The 20,347-nt window shown below is 33.0% G+C and overlaps 1 protein-coding gene across 14 annotated transcripts in view; it reads left to right on the plus strand.

The window, feature by feature from the left end:
* The window catches only part of LOC310911320 (sodium channel protein type 2 subunit alpha), a gene marked incomplete at its 5' end in the record, with an annotated part of 52,403 nt that overhangs the window by 19,795 nt on the left and 12,261 nt on the right, over positions 1-20,347 (plus strand). For all 14 annotated transcript variants that reach the window (XM_083864733.1, XM_083864739.1, XM_083864741.1 and 11 more), the window contains 7 exons: positions 902-1,140; positions 2,258-2,431; positions 3,656-4,012; positions 4,897-5,382; positions 15,228-15,348; positions 15,976-16,130; positions 16,867-17,040. In XM_083864733.1, the coding sequence (XP_083720859.1) occupies positions 902-1,140; positions 2,258-2,431; positions 3,656-4,012; positions 4,897-5,382; positions 15,228-15,348; positions 15,976-16,130; positions 16,867-17,040 (1,706 nt within the window). The remainder of the gene's footprint in view (positions 1-901; positions 1,141-2,257; positions 2,432-3,655; positions 4,013-4,896; positions 5,383-15,227; positions 15,349-15,975; positions 16,131-16,866; positions 17,041-20,347) is intronic.

Genomic DNA, 20,347 nt, shown 5'->3' on the forward strand with positions numbered 1-20,347 from the left:
AAACTGCTGTGGACATTTCTTACATATTTTGTAGTCTAAATATTTCTTACTTGAACAATCAACAGTCTTCCTTCTATGCTGCCTTCAAACATCCCATTGCATAAGATATTCATCCTTGTTATTATCAACTTAGAATAAGTTACTATTATTCTGTAACTTTGACAATATTGACAGTGAAATGGAAGAAAAAATAGTTTCCAAAAATTCTAATTGAGAGCAGTTGCTTAACAGTTGTTTTGCTAATACAGATATGTCGTTCTGTTGCTCAGTCGATAGCCACTGCAACTATACAAGACATTTCAAAGCAAATTAAATTATAATTTAAAAATAAGAAAACAGGCGTGCAATATATTAAATATATCAATTCAAAAAAGAAATTATAGGTATGCACTCCAAATCATTTAGCTGATATTGTAGTGGTTCAGCGTAGTAGCAAATATAACCCTTTTAGTATCTCAAATCAAAATCTGTTCTCATGTTCCATACCACAAAAATGTGAATCGTTTATGAAGCTTGTCCTGTTTATATATAGTAGGTCAGTAATGAGTGAGTCATGTTGACTTTTAATATCTGAAATTAAGGTATCTGTTGTAAGCAAGTCAAGTAACCTAAACTAAATGTCTAGATTCTCCCTGCTATCCTGTGAAAGATGAACACATTTCTCCCTTTAGACAGCTGTCTCAGATGTTTTACTCTTTAGTGAATGGAAATCACAGTCCACTGGTGGTAGAGGATCTTAAATAAATTAAATGCCTCATTTCAAGGTGGATAAACATGGGTGAGGGAAATCTCATGTTAGCGAGAGCAGTTTATTTGATTGATATAATCTTCTTCCATTTTTTAAACAAAAACTTCCAGAAGATACATTTGTAATATTATTTTTTTTTCTATTTTATTTCAGAGCTTGAAGAATCCAGACAGAAATGCCCACCCTGCTGGTACAGATTTGCAAATACTTTCTTGATCTGGGATTGCTGGAGTCCGTGGTTAAAAGTAAAGCATGTCGTCAATTTAGTTGTGATGGATCCATTTGTTGACCTTGCTATAACTATTTGTATTGTTTTAAACACCTTGTTTATGGCCATGGAACATTACCCAATGACAGATCAGTTTAGCAGTGTCCTTTCTGTGGGGAACCTGGTAAGTAGTTTGTCATGCACTCCTTCATGTAAAAATATAAAAGAAAGAAAATAATATAAAAGAAAGAAGAAACTTATAAATGTATTGTATTTGTTTAAATCTATTACAGAATATCTTTTTATAATCAGTTTAGAAATGGTATGAATTTCACAGGTAAAGTGATTTTTTTTTTACTGGAGCCTTTATCTTTCATGAATACATATTTTTAACTACTATAATGAAATAAATGAATATGTTTGGAAGTGCAGTCTTCACTGGAATGCCAGATTTCTTGACATCTATCCTGGGTTTTTTTCTTTCAAACGTTAAGGTAGATTATGCTATTTTTACCATGGTACTGATATAACATCACACAAAATATTTTTATTCTGTACAAAATTGATAAAATATTCAAAATCAGACTTTCTCTTGGATTTTTTTTCAGTTACACTACAGTGAAAATACTTTTAAAAGAAAGGTATGATCCCAAACTTTTTGTTGTGCTGCACAAACCACAGATCACTATGCAGTGCAAGAAATCGTTGAGTTAAATTCTGAACTTAAAAACACTAAGATGCATTGATAATTTCACATTTGGTGCTTGGAGATATTTTAAATAACATTATCATGCTGAAGTTCATTTTCCTAAAAGGAAATAGCTGTCCCACAGCATGGTAACTACGTGTGAAACCTCTATATTCTTATAAAAAGCACCATACAAGAAACTTCAACTTCCCCTCTCTACAAGACAGACTTTCGAGAGTCTGTAGTTAGACAGTCTGACATTAGAATCTATCATCTTTTTAGACAAGCTAGGAAAATACTTGCTGTCAAGTCTTCTTATTGGAACTATCCTCATCAAAGAGGACTTAAAACACCAGGTCACATTATCATCTGCTGGATGAACAGTCCAGCACATACCAGGAAGCTGAGCTGCTGACTGCTTCAATAGCTTTTTATATGTTTATCAAACTTCTGTCCTACTATATATCCTGATTTAGTTACTTGTTTCCAGTCTTTAGAAATACTTAGATGTCATTTGGAGATAGCAATCAGTTGTCTTTTATAGTAACAGGTAAGAGAACACATTGGATTAAAAAATAAATTTCTCATAAAAATTCATTACATTTTGTTTCAGGTATTCACTGGAATATTTACAGCAGAAATGGTACTAAAGATTATTGCCATGGACCCTTACTATTATTTCCAAGAAGGCTGGAATATTTTTGATGGTATTATCGTTAGCCTTAGTTTAATGGAGCTTGGTCTTGCAAATGTTGAAGGATTATCTGTTCTTCGGTCATTCAGATTGGTAAATACCTTGATAATAAATATTTGCATGCAAATATCTCACTCAAAAAATGAAAGTGCTGGTGCCTGTAATAATTATCGTATTTTGTAAATATATATTACATACTTCAGTGACTCACATTATTTTTCATATATGCTTAATTTGCAAGCCATTTACGGTAAGTACAAATTTAAGTTGTTTGATACCTTTTAGTATTAAATTATCCTATTGATCCAACTCATTTCCTTTGCCAATGCAACACTAACTACTGCCTTTTAAGAATTTTGTGAATCTTTACACTGATCTCATTAAGAATAACAAAAGCTAAATATGTGTGAAAACATACACATTGTCACCAGCAAAAAGAATCATATCATTTTTAGTCATTATATTGTGAGCATTACTTTGTGTTACTTGTAAAGACCTTAAGCACTCTCTTCACATTTATTTTAATGGGCACCAAAAATAAACTTTTAGTCACTCCATTACATGTAACAGTAGTAACAAGCTGACTTTGAGATAACATTTAAATCAAAATATTATTGAGCTTCTACTAGAAATTTATTTTTAATAGCAATTACTATTGTGCACAAACTAGTTTATAAATACGTTTACTAGAGGCACAAGATTAATGATTTAAAAGTCTTTATTACCAATAGTTACCACATTACTCGAAAATCTTATCTCCTAATTCACATAGCAGGAAGAAGTGACTTATTTAGCACTAATTGCAATGGTACCCAACTTCACATAACATAATAGTTTGGGTAATGAATATTATTTTTAAGTTAAGTGTTTACAATTTGAATGGACATTGCAATGTCTGCATCAAGTTTTTGCTTAAAAAATTGGCCTCTATCTAAGCATGGAAGTGTTAGTGTGGTGCTGAGGGAAATGTGGAACCAAGCCAGCAAAGAGGGTGTAGTGACGGGGATGAAAAGAGTAGAAACTTCTAAAATTTCTTTAAGAATTGCTTGGGAATCATCTGTAAGTGGACATTTAAAAATAGTAAAATAAAATTTCATACAAATTATGACTTTTTTAATATGTGCATCACTGAAACGAAATTAAAAACAATGCATTTTTGGCAAATACTTTGTGTTCCCTGCTTTACACTAAAATAATAATGTGGTTCTACTGAAGAAAAGATTAATCTACAGAAATTGGTACGCTCTGTTAAACAACATGGGCCTAGCTTCTACTTTCTAAATACACTAATGGTTCATCTGCATTTTTGTTTTGCAGCTTCGAGTTTTCAAACTGGCAAAATCTTGGCCAACCCTAAACATGCTGATTAAAATTATTGGCAACTCTGTGGGGGCTCTGGGGAATCTGACCCTGGTGCTGGCCATCATTGTGTTCATTTTCGCTGTGGTTGGGATGCAGCTGTTTGGGAAAAGCTACAAGGAATGTGTCTGCAAGATCTCCAGTGACTGTGAACTTCCTCGCTGGCACATGCATGACTTTTTCCACTCTTTCCTGATTGTATTCCGAGTGTTATGTGGAGAATGGATAGAAACCATGTGGGACTGCATGGAGGTTGCAGGCCAAACCATGTGCCTTATTGTTTTCATGCTGGTCATGGTGATTGGAAACCTCGTGGTACGTGATGAACATTTTTTTAACATTAACTCTGACGCAGACTTACAGCTGGGCAATGAAAATGTTTGTTATCCTTCTGTTTAGAATTAAACAATTGATCTGAATGTGTTAATTTTTGGGTACAAACATATGAAGATTCTCTTTTCCTCTTTTTCATACATTTCTATTCATTGAAGTACTCTTACTATGGGTACAAGCATTTAGAAGGAAACTAAAATATCAAATCCATCATCCCATAATGGGAGTGCTGCAGCTAATTTTTAGTACTGAAAAGAGGTGCTGTTTAGTTTTTAGTACCAAAGTTTTTGGATTGTTTACGTGTAAAAAAAATGAAACCCAGAGTGATTTGTCATCTGGCTTAAAAAGGTGTTAAAAAGCTTCTAACTCAACACTGTACAAGAAACCTTTGTAGAAAATTTTAAATTCAAGCTGACAAGTTAAAATGCAAAATTTCAATAGGAAAATATTGAACTGATGAGAACTTTTTAGAAATAAGTGTTATAAAAGGAATGCACCATTTACACTTTTATTTTAAATTTCTTTTATTACTAAAATTTGCAGTCAAAATTTCCTATCAAAATTCTCTTCCTTTAGTGATACTTTTAACATGATTTAAATTTTATAGAATAGAATTCAGAATGTTTGTATCTTAGTCATTTACCTGACCTTGCAATCTTGACATTTTACCAGCAAAAATGTGCAGAACCCCAAAAAGTTATTTATGATCCACAACCTGCTCTACTGATTTTTTTAGAATCATAGAATCATTTACATTGGAAAAGGCCTTTGAGATCATCAAGTACAACTGTTAATCTAGCACTGCCAAATTTAACACTTCTGATATGATTGTATTTACTATATAACTGTATTCTCTCATCTTTTAGGTATTGAACCTATTTCTGGCCTTGCTGCTGAGCTCATTTAGTTCAGACAACCTTGCTGCTACAGACGATGATAATGAAATGAACAATCTCCAGATTGCTGTGGCAAGAATTCAGAAAGGCATAGATTATGTTAAAAAAAAGATACAGGAGTTCATCCGAAAAGCCTTTGTTAGAAAGCAGAAATCTTTAGAGGAAATCAAAGCACTTGAAGAGCTAAACAACAAGAAAGACAGCTGTATTTCCAATCATACTGCTGTTGAAATAAGCAAAGATCTGAATTACCTTAAAGATGGGAATGGAACCACCAGTGGTGTAGGCACAGGCAGCAGTGTGGAAAAATATGTAATTGATGAAAATGATTACATGTCATTCATAAACAACCCAGGCCTCACTGTGACAGTGCCCATTGCACTTGGAGAATCAGATTTTGAAAATTTAAATACAGAAGAATTTAGCAGTGAATCTGATATGGAAGAAAGCAAACAGGTAGGATTTTTCATATCCTATTAAATTGTAGTCATACATTTAGATGTTTTAATGACTTAATATTTAGAAGTTTTTAAAAAACTGTGATATCCCATGTAAATATATTTTAAGTTTTAGAATTTTATGTATTACCATTCAAGAAAAAATATATAATGATATAGTAGGGGAACCTTGGAGTTTAAATTTTTAGTATTTCTGTTACTAAAATTTGGAATATATTTGATTTTAAATATGATTATTTCTTTTACAGTTTTATGAGGTTTTAGGACTAGTAATCACTTGATAAAGCATTCTTTCTGTAATACCTACATGCGATAAGATATAATGGAATAAAGGTAGAAGGCTAAAGAACAATTAAGGAGCTTTGCATACCAAAGGAAACATATTTCTTTCAATATTTAGGGTAGTTCTAAAAATTAATCCTGAGACAACACAAATCAGGAATGTATTCTAGATTATGTAAGAAGTTTTGTGAGTAATATTTGTACAGAATTTGGGTTCAGAGACCATGGCCGGCTGAAAGAAAGTAATCTAGGTACCAGGGAATGTCATGGTAAAGCAGCAGCTCAAGTTTTCCTGGAGAACAGAATGACCTTGTGATATAGATGCATGCTGAAACAGCTTACTTGAAGGCTTTACGCTGTTATTATTGTGAAAAGTGATAGAAATTTGTCTAAAAAACCAATGCCGTGTGTTTCAAAATCTAAGGGGCTCAAATACCAGAAGTGATTATGATCAGGTGCTAATGATACTTAAGGAAAACTTTGTATATTGGGGTAGTGATCAATGACAAGCTAATAAATGCATTAGCAGAATCTAATTCTATTCAGTGCCATTAGAAAATTAGGAACTGTGAAGTTTCAGGGATCAGGAACTATAGATAAATTTGTTTTCAATTAGATTAGAAGCTGTGATATAATGTAATAACTCATTAGTCCAAAAGAGTTTGTTTACCATGAAGAAAGCTCTCTTATAAAGAAGGCCTGCATTCATGACTTTATCATAGCTGTATATCTTACATATTTGCAATAATGATGTATTCCTCAGCAATATCAAACTACACCACAGTACATTAATGCATAGCCATGATCCAGGTAATGATGGTATGGGGTTTTTTGCTAGAGAACATAAAGAGTGTGTGTTTATTTGCAGCTGCAAAAAGTGCTGCTCTATGTAACAACTGTAAGATGAAGAGCGAGATATTCTATCGTCTGAGCTGCTCAGTTATGAGACAAACAGTTTCAATGCAGATGTATAAGGTAGTATAGCAGTAGTGCTTATCCATGCTAAATTTAGAATATAAGAGATACAGGAAGTGTAAAGCAGTGTAAATTAGGAGCTCAACTAGTATTAAAAAACCCCCAAAACATTCAGAGTGATTCTGGGTCTGAAAGTTAAGTATTTTTCATATATGCTAATCTAATAAAAGTTGGTTTCCATTTCCAATGAACCTTTAGCAAAGTCTTTAATATATTCTGATGTTTATTACTTTAATATATTCTGATGTTTTTTAAAATGACATTACACTATATATTTTCTGCTGTCTTGTGGCTAACTTTGATAAATACAATTATGAGTGCCTTCCTATTAACTCCGTGAAGTTACAACCCTAAAAATTTTTCGAATATGTTACTTTTTGAAAGGTTTGTAATATGCATTAAGAAATTGGGAGGGGCAGTGCAGATCCTGAATTTGTGGTTACATGACATATTAGCCTCTGCACTAAAGGAACTTGGGAAGTTCCCATCCACACTTGGCTAGTGATCCCCTGGCAGTCTCTGCCTCTTTCTCTGCCTCAGAGAAGGCAGGTCACTGGTTGTGCCATAGGTATAATTGGTTTATTTCTCCCGTGGGGTAGATTGAATGACTCAGTTTACAACATACTGCCGTATATTGTCAGAACAGCTGAGGAAAAAACGAAATGCAATGCAAAGGCAGAAACTTCTCTGCTTTCCAGGTGAATATGTGATGCATGTACACCCCAAGAAAATGTAATAAAAGCCCTTTTTGATGTGCTGACAAGCTCTGAGTACCAATTTCAAGGTGACTTTTGTAAGTCAATTGTTCTGTTCAACCCCAGCTTTGCCTGGCTCAGACATCGTGCCTTTATCTTCTAAGGCCATCCTGAAGGTTCTGGATGATAATAAATCAAAAGGGATTATGTCTTTTTTAAAATGGACTGGTATCTATATGTCTTCACGAAGAGAAACCAATTAATAAGCAATTTGACAGTGAACATTTCAGGTGGCTGTGGGAAATCTAGCAGTAAATGATGGATGGTATTTATATTAAGAAATTGTGGAGAAATTTTCAATGGGGTTAAGATAGCTTTAGGACTTCCATACTGCTTCAGTATTTTTGTAGACTGTAGTATTCGATACCATTGGGAAACTGGAGCAATAATACTTCCATCAAGTTCTGCTCAAACACAACTGTTTATTGTTTAACTGTCTGATGTCTGATGTATTCATACAGCAAGTGTGCATATTGTGAACAGTATCTAATCAGACAGTATCCTGAAAATTGTGAATTCTATATTAATTTCACTTTCTGCTCTGGATTCCTTATTCCATTCCTTCTGAATGATTTCTATGGAAATAATAAAGTGGGGTTATTTTATTGTGTGTATAAAAATCCACCGGCTTTTGGAATATAGGAACAGAAGTTCTGGTGTGTGACAGGAATTTGTGAAGTTTCCCAATCTTCTCCTACCAAGTCAACAGTACTGTTAAATCTTTTGCTGCCTTCTGATTGTCTTTTAAGGAAGATAAAGAGTACATTGGTGCAGTGTTTAAGTCACCTCTCTAGAACAGTACACCATCACTTGCTTTGTTTTGCCTCTCAAGGGGTCCCACTGAGAAAACATTCCTGCTAGAAGGCCTGGTCTGCAAAAGGAGGGGTAAGAGATGGGTCAGAACTTTCCCTGCCATAACTGTGGCAGTACTTAGCACTTAAAATACCCTGAGGCAGTATCCCCTATAACATTTTATTTAACCACAGAGCTGTGGAAACCTAGATCTGCACAGGAACTGTAAAATGAATCTTTTTTCTTCTGGTGTCTTACTGACTGTCAGTGATGTTAAGAGCAGAATGATTATTTGAAGTCTGTCATGCTAGAAGTAGGGCATAGCCTGTGTTTTTCTAAGGATTATACCAGGAGCAGGTAATTACTATAGATGTTGTAATTGTGCATGAGTGAGGAACAAATTGTAATATTTCCTATTTTTTAATCAACTATACTATAGTAGAAAATAACTCTAGCCTTCTTTTGGAAGGCTAGCTCTTTTCTATTTTTTTCCTCTTCCCTGCTTTCATGGAAACACTTTCTAATTAATTTGCTAGTTAATAACCTCCAAAATCTGCCAGAACCTATTCTGGAACCTGGTTGCAAATTCCAGAACTAAACAAGATCGTTCTAATACGTAACACTAGAAATGTGAGGAAATCTCTTTTTGGATGAGAGAGAATGACACCACTTACTAGATTATAAAGTTACTTACTGCTTTAGAGTAATAATTGGCTGAAAGTACTTGCAAGAAGTGAACATTTAGTTGATACTTTGAAGGAGGATTTTTTTTTTAATAATCAAAAAAGAGAGGTGCAATACCCAATGCGATAATCATCAGAAAATAAACAGATTTCTGCTCTGAAAAAAAGATACTCAAGATCATTAGCTTTGAAGATAAAAAAATTAGAAATAGCTGAAGGTAGTAATTCCGTGGATTTTAACATTAGCATGAGGATGCTATTTCTGTTGGGAAATGCGTAACTATGTTAATCTTACAAAACATAAGACTCCTAACTATTGTATATTGTATACCACTTAACAACTGTTCGTTATAGCTGATTGACAACTTTACAAATATAGTTTTGCATTTCAACATGGGAAAATAATTTTAACTATAATTCTCAGTTATGGAAAACTTATTTTACAACTAAAGAAATACATATACTTACAGGCTTCAATAATTCAAAATTCCAAAAATCTTTCTATCTACAGTGTTATGTACAGTTAATACAAATTCAGATTGTTAACAAAGGCTACTCAATTGACTTTTGATGATCAAAACAGATGATTTTGAGAAAATTAAAAATATCCCTCATCATTGAATCTAGTGAATTTTAAAACAATGAATAAATTCAGTTTTCTGATTGGCTTCATTCAGGCCTTTGTGTCTAGATGAAGTGAAAAAGACAAGAACAGAGTTAACGTGTTCCCAAAAGATAAGCATTTTCATTGGGCTCCAATAAATTCCTTAGCCAAAACAGACTCAGCAGGATGTCATCAATCCGTTGGATGATTTTTTAATCATGTTTAAAATGTCCAACATTCTAATTTTTTTTTTCTAGAATTGACCAGTTCTGGGACAGGTTCTTCAGAAGTGACAAATTATTTAAGTTATGGACTAACCATATCTCTCTCTGGATACTGATGCTCCACTGTCCAGACAATCCTCTTTTGAAACAATGAGATAAAGATTATAGATTCAGAATTGTATAGCACACTAAATCTAAACTAGAAACTTACACAATGTGATAATTCATCACATTTAAGTTGAAGAGAAATTAAAAATGCTTATTTTCATCAAGATCAAGGAGTTTTACCATTCTACCATTATTAGAGAATGAAGGAGGAATGGGAAAGCATACATTTTCAAAGTATTTTGCTTCCTGTATGTACATTAAAAAAAAAAAAAAAAAAAAAGAGAATCACATGGCCAGTTAAACAAAGACTAAGACATGAAAGAAACAAACAAAACCCTTAAAATTTTAATAAATAAGCATTAAGGACTATATAAATACAGGGATAGTCTCCAGATCTGCTAACCATGTCTTTGTTAATTTTATTAATTCCATTTTTATTTATGAATTACAATATTTGTGGGCAGAGTATTAGTTCTAGCTTCTATATTTCTAATTTCTCTAAAATAAACTAACAAGTTATGTAGAAAAGTTTGTTGAATATTTCAGGTGGTATGTATTTCCCTCTTTCCAGCTAATGATAAAATATTTAATAATTATGTTTTAATTGTGTTAAAGCCATGTATGAATTAGAGATTCCAAAAAAGAGAAAAACTAGTGATCCTGTGTCTTGAACTTCACTACCTACCATTCTTACTTCTCACAGGGGTAAAACCAAGCTGGAGCAATCAAGAATGCAGCTCTGGTGCTTTTTAACCAGGTAGAGCAACGTGTCACCACTTTCACACAGGTTACCTAAGCAAGTTATACATATATATGTATATATATATATAATCACTTTTTAATGGATTTTGACTGGCCTGCATGCTATTCAGCTATGTACCTCCCCTGTCCATTGCAAGAGTAGAAACATGCACAGCTGCTCTCTGCTGAGTCATGGGACTCACATCACAGCATGGTCAGGTGGGATTGGCAAACCGAACATACTTTTTTTAACTCTGCTAATAGTTTTTTCTGAATATTTAAATACAGTATTTTGCAATAACTGCATGCTCTTCAGGTTTTGAAGTATGGATCATAAAAGTACTGGAATGTTTTATGCTAAAGAAGCCAAAGAAAAAGGGAGCATGCATAGTTTTTAAAAAATAAAAACAACCCTTTTTGATTCAGCCCTTATAAATGTAAATATTTAATGAAATGTCTTAAGTGATTTTGAAATAATTACTGCCATGAGTTCAACTCCTTAATGAATAGCATTTGAATTATTGCAGTAGCTACTGGTGTAAAAATTACAGTTATACTTTTAAATCTACAATGCACTGTAATGCAGATCTTCAAGATGCTACAAACTACAGTCTATATTCATTTGGACAGTGCATATCTTGAGTTTTATAAACTGGAAGCAAGACAAACAGTTTGATAATTGCTAAATTATACTTAGGCAATAACTCCTTAAAGAACCCTCAAAAGCTAAACATTTTACAACTCCTCCTATCTTAAACCCCTTTATAAATAGTGGTGTTTGCAATGTGTTTCATGATAGTGTTCCATAAATGAGTTAGGGAACTTGTTTGTGTAAATTAGAAAGACTACTGAGTAGTCAGCATCCTTTTTATAAAATCGCATGTATATCTATTTATCCTAGGGATTTTTTCATTATAGGCAGACATGCCCTCCATTGATGAGTAATTGGCAGAGCCTTCAAGAATAGCAACAGGAATTATTGCACAGGAGCCAAAGTTACATGAATCTAAGGAGGTTAAATGATTGTAGTAAAACTAGCCATCAAAATTTGGAGGAGATTGAGATTTCAGTCCTGTAGCAGGATTGAAAGCTGTTTCCTTCAGGCAGAGTTTCGCTGGCTTCAAAAGGATCACCAAGTGGTTCATTTTATACTCTTGATTATAGTGGGGCATGATCTACCTATATTATATTTTGGTCTAAATGGCCTGGAAATGCAAAAAAATTAAGATTGGTGGGCATTCTGAAAATTCTCAGATTTTAATGAGTAAATTTTAAACCAAGATATGCTTGAAACACCAAATAAAACTAAGATTTTAAAATTACATTCTTAACATCGTACAAAAGTCAAATATCCTAAGATCTGAGATTTAAAGTCAGTTTAGGATCACTTTGGAATTATCAATCTCCATTATTTTATATTTTTTTCACTCAATTACAGTGCAGCTTTCAAGACTGAAAGGATAAAACCACATGGCTGAATTACTAAAGGCAATTTGTAATGGCTGAATCCTTTTATTTTATTGTCACTTGAATCATGAAGCCGTTTGTAAAGCTTAAAACTTCAGTAGCCTGCTCTTGCTCTTATTGAAATCTATAATAGAATCAAATGAGAGCAAGACTGGGTCTTAAGTGAATGCATTTTCTTGTAAATGGGCACATTAACACGCTGTTGGTCAAAGCTTGTTTTAATGATCGAAGCTGTTGATAAGAGATGCACTGCTCTGAAAGAACATTATGGAGGCTGATTATACATACATTAGCCAAGTATTTGGGTGGGTGATGAAGCATTTTTTCTTTTCTATCCTACACAATAATATTTATAATATTGCTTTCAGAAAAATATAATCCCACTGAGGTAGTCTGATTGTTTTTTATTTTTGTGTGTGACTTCCACAGTATTGCTCAGGCTTCTGCTCTAGTCAAGCATGTTGTTCTGCTGATTCGGGCCTTGAGAATGCTGCATCATAAGCAATTGCTTTCAAGTGTTTCCTTATAGAGGAAAATGTGATATCATTGAAGATGCAAATAAATATTTACAGGGCATGGTGTCTTCTAGAGGTTGATAATCACATTTATGAGCTGATAAGAAGATTGTGCTAATCCATCGTGTATCTCAAGCTTCCTATTAGTTTTATTAGCTTTATTGCTAGAAAGAATATCATTAATGTCACTTTATTTAAAATGTATTGGTTCTTTCCTACTTTAGGGTCTTGAAGCAAAGAAGAGGAGTTTTATTATATAATGAGGTTTTTCTCTTAATAATGCTGTTGTTTGAGTTTATATGAAGAATAATGAAAATAATGCTTTATGTGAAAATTACTGAAAACAATTATCGTAGTTTTTATTTGTACTGGTTATAAATTCTACTTCTGTCACTTGGCTTTTAGCAACTATGCTGACAGAACTATCTGCAGCAGAGTTTCCATGGGAAGATGCAGTTTAAAATTTTGCCTTTTAATTTACACTCACAGATTTAACAGATGCTTACTATGAACCTTTATCTTGCTACTACTATGTCAGTAATTTATTTAATGATGGCAGATTAGGCCATGAAATAGTTTTACTTTTCCTAAGTTGAATGTGACAGAATATTATTTTTACAATATTTGGGTTTTATTTAATGAAGAAACTGCCTATCATTTCAATGGAAGGTTTCTTATTTCTTGGTATTTCAATGATATATAATAAGAGATTTAATTCACAAGTATTATTTTTAAAAGAGAGAGAGACTTATGTGTGGATAATAAGGTTGTGCTAATAATGCTTAATATAGTGAACATTATTGGATATTTTGGTTGTAAATGTAACAGAGAAAGTGAAATTTAAAATACTCTCACAAGGAGACGCACAGTATTTTATCTCAGACTCACAGATTTACAAGACCAGTAATAAGAGTATTCCATATAGAGGCAACATGGCTGTAAATATTTTACATATATAAATCTTGGAAATCATAGATGAAGTATGAGAAGTGAAACACGCTATTTTTGGTCACAATGCAGTAACAACCATGGGACCTGAGGTCTGAGAGACCTTATATTGACTACATATTGTGTATACAAAAGGCAGCTTCTTGAAAATTATCCCTGAAATTATCCAGCATTCAACATGATTTTTGTTTGAAACATCATTCATATAATGTAAAAGTTAAATATGAGGAAATAATTCCTTACAAAGCTGTATTAAGATATATGTGCCACTTACTTAATTTCTGGCAGAAAAAGCCCTTAGCTGCCAATACATTTTCCTGAAGAGACTGGGTTTCAACTGAAGAGTTAAATAAGTAGTTTTAATTTTCAGGAGTGTCTCTGAAGAGGAAGAGAATGCATGGAAGTGCCTGTTTCATGAAACAAGTTACTGTTTATTATTTGTTTCAAAATCTGAACAGTAGGAGATTCTTATATTCTAAAAATGTCACTATCTTGGAAATGAAATGTGAAAAGTAGTTGACATTAAGCACTCTCTCAACAAAATTGTATAGAAAGGTCTTCATACTTTCTAAACATGACCTTCCTCCAAAGGACATAATCAGTTCTGCTTAGCTAAAAGCACAAATCTGCTCAGTGCTGGAATGCCTTTTTGTTACATCAGTACCTGTACAATTTAAAGTATTTAAGTGAGAGGTGCATTCTTCATCCCTTGTGAAACTTCTATGAACAACTGCTATGTGTGATAAATCAGAAGAATTTCACTGCCACTTTAATGTTGTTTACTGATTACAAGCCTTATTGCACAGTAAAAGAGAAAGTATTTCGGATGAAAAAAAAATTACAACAGTACAACAGTACTGTCAACTGAAAACAAGTTACAAACACTATGTCTGATTATTGCATTTGCTGTTTGCATCTTTAGCAGGATATTCCTTTCAAAGTATGTTTTCTTAAAAGGGCAAAATTATGGGCAGTCTTGTGTGATTGATACTGTATGATCTGATTGGATTTTTAATGTAGTTGGTAAAATTTTTCTTAATTTGGGTTATTTTCTATCACTCTCCAGTTTTTGCAGTTTTCAGATCTAGAAGTGCTTTTACTGTAGTAAGGACTATAGTATTCCACTGTACAAAAAAGCAGCAGAATGATAGAAAAATTTGGCATGGAAAGTACAACAGGAGGTCTCAATAAGCACAGGAGACCAGAATGCAAAGAAGATGTTTCAGCTCTGGTAATTTGTGCTTTCTGCAAAAGTTAAATTGTGCAGAAATTTGCCATTAAATACAATTAAATTTACACCTTTTTCATCCAGATAACACGTATTTTTTTGAAAGTACTATTAATATTGGACTTTATGAAGACATATGTGCAGATCTGTGTTAGTTCATTTTGCTAGGAAAATTAAGACACACTTTCAGTGTAATCCAGCATAATAGTAAAGAAAATGAAATAACTTGAGAATGTGGTGCATGCGAGCTCTCTGGTATTACTGCTACTCAGAACACTTCACCAGTCATATACAAGGATCAGGTTAGTAGCCAAATTATATTTAATTGTTCCCTATGAGAAGATAAACCGAGAAACAGAACTATAAAATTTACATGTCATTACTGTGGTTTTACTTTCAATGATGCATATCTATAAATTTGCCATTTTTTAAAGTTAGACTGGCATGATTTGTTTCAGTACCATTTTTTACAGAATATGTATCTAATGAGAAAAAATTGTTCTGTGGAACTTTACTTACAGAAACTAAATGCATCAAGCTCATCAGAAGGCAGCACTGTTGATATTGCTCCTCCTGGAGAGGGCGAGCAAGCAGAAATTGAAAGTGAAGAAGCTCTTGAACCAGAAGCCTGTTTTACTGAAGGTTGTAGAATAACTGTTGACTTAAGAGATGTATTACTAAAACGATACTGTTACTAGGTATATTTAGGTTCTTGAGGGTTTCAAATATGGTGTGCATTCATGTCCTCAAAAATCAAAAGAAAATATTTTCCGCCCAGAATGCTGGAAATCAGATCAAAAAACAGGGTTTTCCCTGGCTTTAAGTAACTTCATATCATACTGATATGATATGATCGGCCTACAACTTGTAACTAAGAAACTTCCTTAACTTTTCTATTGGTAAAATGTTTTTCAGCTATTTGAAAGGGCCCTTGAAATTGGAAGAAATAAATTGTTGTGTGAGTCCATCAACAAACAGAACAGTTACATGCCAACAGTCAAAAATACCGATGTTTTCTGGATTGACTTATTTCATAATTAAGTATACTATTGTCTAGTTTCTCTCCAGATTAGTTTTCTTAATTCAGATATTCATCATCCTGTGTGATGTGACAGCCTATTCAGCCTTCCCCTTTTAAAAAATTACTTTTAAAATTACTTTTTAAAAATCTTATAAAATTAGTAAAAACCACTAATAATATATATCACAGTAAATATTGACTTTGAAATAATTGGTTTCTGGATATTAACATCTCTTAATCTAATGCAGGCTGTGTGCAGAAATTTCCATGTTGTCAAGTAAGTATAGAAGATGGCAAAGGAAAAACTTGGTGGAATCTTAGAAAAACCTGCTACAGCATAGTTGAACACAACTGGTTTGAGACTTTCATTGTATTCATGATTCTCCTCAGCAGTGGAGCACTAGTAAGTTTAAATTGCTTGCCAATTTTCAGCATGTTTGTCAGGAGATTTGAGTATAAAGGACTATTGTTAGCTGTGAATATATAGCTAAATTTATGGGTTTAACTCTTTAATTCCTCCTAGGCTGAGCCACTTTTTGAATTTTGCTTGTGGAAGACCATGCTAAAAAATGAAATAATTACTTCATTCTATTCCTATTTTGAAGACCTATTTTAGGTGATATGGAAAAGTGCAGCAGCAAATTGAACATAACGACCACTATCCAAAAAGATTTGCATTACCCACCTTTCCAGCTTTACTCAAGCTGAACATTTGCTACAATATCAATGTGCATAGTTGTACATTCTAGCAAATACATTGCTTTTTAATTTGATTTTTTAGATATAAGTTTGATCTAAGTGCTTTCTGGAAAGCAATATAAATATCTGGAACAGATATATAAGAAAATGGGGGGTTTGTGTCTATGTGAAAGTTTTCTAATACCACAGAGGATAAAAAATCATGATGTTTCTTTCTTCATTCATTAGTAAAATAGAATTTTAAATTTTTTTTTCAACTCCAGACAGGTCTCCTGTTGTTCCAATTAGTAGTATGGTTAAAGATGGAAAACATATAAAATAAGAGAATGAAGAAAAACAAGGGGAAATATTAGCTCTGCTCTATTTTTTATTGTTTATTCTTTAATTTTATCATGCATATTCTGTGAAACAGTAGTAATACCTGAATATATTTTTAATAGGCTTTTGAAGATATATATATTGAACAACGCAAAACTATCAAGACCATGCTGGAATATGCTGACAAAGTTTTTACATATATTTTCATTTTGGAAATGCTTTTAAAATGGGTAGCGTATGGTTTTCAAATATATTTTACTAATGCCTGGTGCTGGCTGGACTTCCTGATTGTTGATGTAAGTACAAATTAATATTGTAAAATTCCCTATAGTACAGTTTCTGTGTTGTAAAATTCATTAGTACTAGATTAATATTATAAATGTGCAAAAATAATTCCCATATTATAGTTATACTGCATTAGTAATGCCTGCAGTGATTTGGAGGCATTATTTAAATTCCATTCATATGCCAAAAGGAAAAGTTTGGCTGCCTATCAGTTTGTCCATTCTTGGTTAGTATTTTCATAAAACAGATGTATCAAACTTGAGATTTTATGAGTAAAAAACTAGTTTTTAAGCATGCCATCATTATTAGACTCTGACCATGCTACCTTATTCCTTAGAAAATAAGACAGTTCATTGTTCAAGTTTCTTCTTCAAATACTGCAGCTAACAAATGAAACAATTCACTTGTTACAGATTTCAGTTAAGTTCTCAGAACTCTCTCACTGAAAACTATCCTGTAATAATTTCTAGTAAAAACAGAAAGACAGTGGTTATTTGCTCAAAAAAATAATTGGTTTTAATGGACTGACAATCTGCAATAGCTAAATCAGCTATGACTTGGCAGGGTTCATGATAGAGGAGAATACAAGGCTTCTTGGCTGCCTTCCCAGCTGTGATACACTTCTGTGCAAAGGCCTTGCTTATGTTGTCGGAAGGGATCAAAGCTGGTTTTGCTCCCAGAATATTTTGGTCTCTTGCCTCACACATTATCTGACCCAGTTCATTGGCAATACATGTCCTCACTGTGGAACTGAGAGATGGCATCTCAGGACAATTGTCGTTTTTGTAGTAATTTTTGCCCATGCTACCATATTTATTGAGATATTTGCATAAATTCTGGTCTCATTTATACTTATTCCATATATATATAGAAATTTATCATGTTTGTAAATCCCACAGGAAAAAAAAACTTCCTAACTAGATTGGCCCATAATTCAAACTGGACAATCTCATCTGTTTTCTAACCTTCCCGAGTTAGTTTTGTTACATAGTTAATCTCTAGCTCTGTCCTGAAAATCTACACTAGAACGAAGCAGTGTGAATGGTTTTCCTAAGAGGATGTTAATGAAGTAGAGAGATGCAGTCTTACAGGATTGTGTTAAAAATGGATTTTTTTTTTAGATAAACTACAACTCATGTTTTAATTATTCTTTTTGTATCTTAAACCTAACCAGATTATTCTAAGCCATACTCTATGATTTCCTAGCTTAGGCTCAAAGATGCTGTTATCTGAGCAGGCTTGCAAATGTAAAAACACATCATTATAAGTAATGCAGCTTATGTTGCTAACTTTTTACCATAGTTTGTAATTTTATAAAGAAAAACATGAATAAGTGAGATTGGAACTTTCTGCTTTTGAAGGAATTTTTTCAATGTTCTAGCAAGAGGTAAAAAAATGCCTTACTGTGTTTAAGGCTAACTCAGCAATTTCTTTCTTACTTGAAAGAAACGTGAGCTCATGTTATCTTCCTATAGAAAAGCAACTCTGCACTGCTTTAACTGGCAGTTTAAACAGGTGTGATTCGGTGGCATTCTGCCAGTGAGAACACCAGCCTCTCCTTCTTCATTAGAAGCGACTAAAGTTAATCACACTGTTTAATTCCATTCTCTAAAATTATTCGAGAGTAAACACAGATAGTCCTTTAGGGCTTTGACCTTTAATATCTCATATACATGAGTCTCTCACTGTGATAAGGAGCAATATAGTTGCTCTTACTGATTGTGACTAAATTCGATTTTGATAATTACACTAAAAAATGGTAATTTTCAGCTCTGTCACAACTGTGACAGATGACTCTTGGTACATCTGCCTACCTCAGTTTAACACTCTATCATGCCATCCTACTGTATGGCCTGACCAAAGATCTTGAGCAGGGCTGTCACTGCTCAGCTTCTAAACGTTTTTGGTGGGGTTTTTTTTTTGGGTTTTTTTTGCAACAGATTTTAGAAGACAAACACAAATGAGGGCATACAGTCCTTTAATTTTAGGAGACATATCTTTCTACCATTTTGAGTTCATTTTTGTTTCTCAAAATTGCTGAATTTGCATGCATTATCTGTTTATCAGTGTACAGAGACATTTATTTTCTCATGTACTAGCAACAAAACAGGTGGAACAGATAAGAGAAGATCAAGTTAACAAGACTGAGATTACCAGAGAAGTACAGAACAGCTCTATATACAATAGATTTCCAAGCAAAACTTTGTATTTTATATGAACTGTCCAGAGGAAAACACATTGTTTCGAATAGATAAAGTATTTATTTGAGAAAAATCTTTACATTTATGGTGTAAGAGCACTATCACCTTGCTAAGAAAGCTGCCAATAATCTAAAATAGGCAGCACAAACAAGATTGAAGAAATGTACAGTCTGAACCTAAGAATTGCCAATACACAGTGTCACTGAAGGCTTTCAGGAGCTGCTGCTACCTAACAGTTTGGAAGGGATCTTGTTTGAGAAAGATAGGTAAGGCACAGTGCAAATTTGGGGAGAAAAGTATAAAATGAAGGAGCCATTAATATGAGTTCAATTTCATATGACACTTCACTCCCCCAGTGAGAGAGATACTTTTTTAAAATATTTGTTTCATTGTTTATTTTTAATTCATAAAATGTGCTGTCTTTGCACAGAGGTTTATTGTTATGCCTGGGTATCCTGTTGATTTGAGTGAATAAATGAATATTCTATTAAAAACACAGAAAATTCCATGTCTTGTTATCTCTGGAACATATTATGCATGGCTAGGAATAAAAAAGATCTCTCTCACTGTAGTGTCACAGGAAAAATAAATTGTATTTATGATAATTATTAATATTAACTAATGTCAATAGTTAATATAATGGCTGAAAAATAATGTTATCTCTTGTAAGTGAAAAGACTTCAGCTACAGACTAAAAAAGTCAGTAAGATTTTCTTCTTAATATGCTTATAAATCACAGTAAGTTCCATTTATCCATTAGAGCAATAAAATAATCCTTTCCTTTGCTAAAAAGAATTACATTCTGACATGAAACCCAGTTGAAGTGTCCAGCAATACGAATTCACTAAAACACTACTTTCTGTTAGATAATATACATAGCAACATAGCAATGAATAATTGATTTGTATCTGCTCTTGGACTGTCTTTCTTAGATGTGATCTTGTAACTCTTGTGTTTGTGAGTCATCTAATTGTTCTTTACAGATATAAGTAACATAGGAAACCGACTTTTCATATAATATGCAAAATATTACCACCATTATCAGTGAATGCCTATTTCTGTATAGTCTTTGAAGAATTCTTTAAACTGAGGTACAGAAATGAACATTTGAGGGATT

This window comes from Zosterops lateralis (genome assembly GCF_965231275.1).
Source record: "Zosterops lateralis genome assembly, chromosome: 7".
NCBI lineage: Eukaryota > Metazoa > Chordata > Aves > Passeriformes > Zosteropidae > Zosterops > Zosterops lateralis.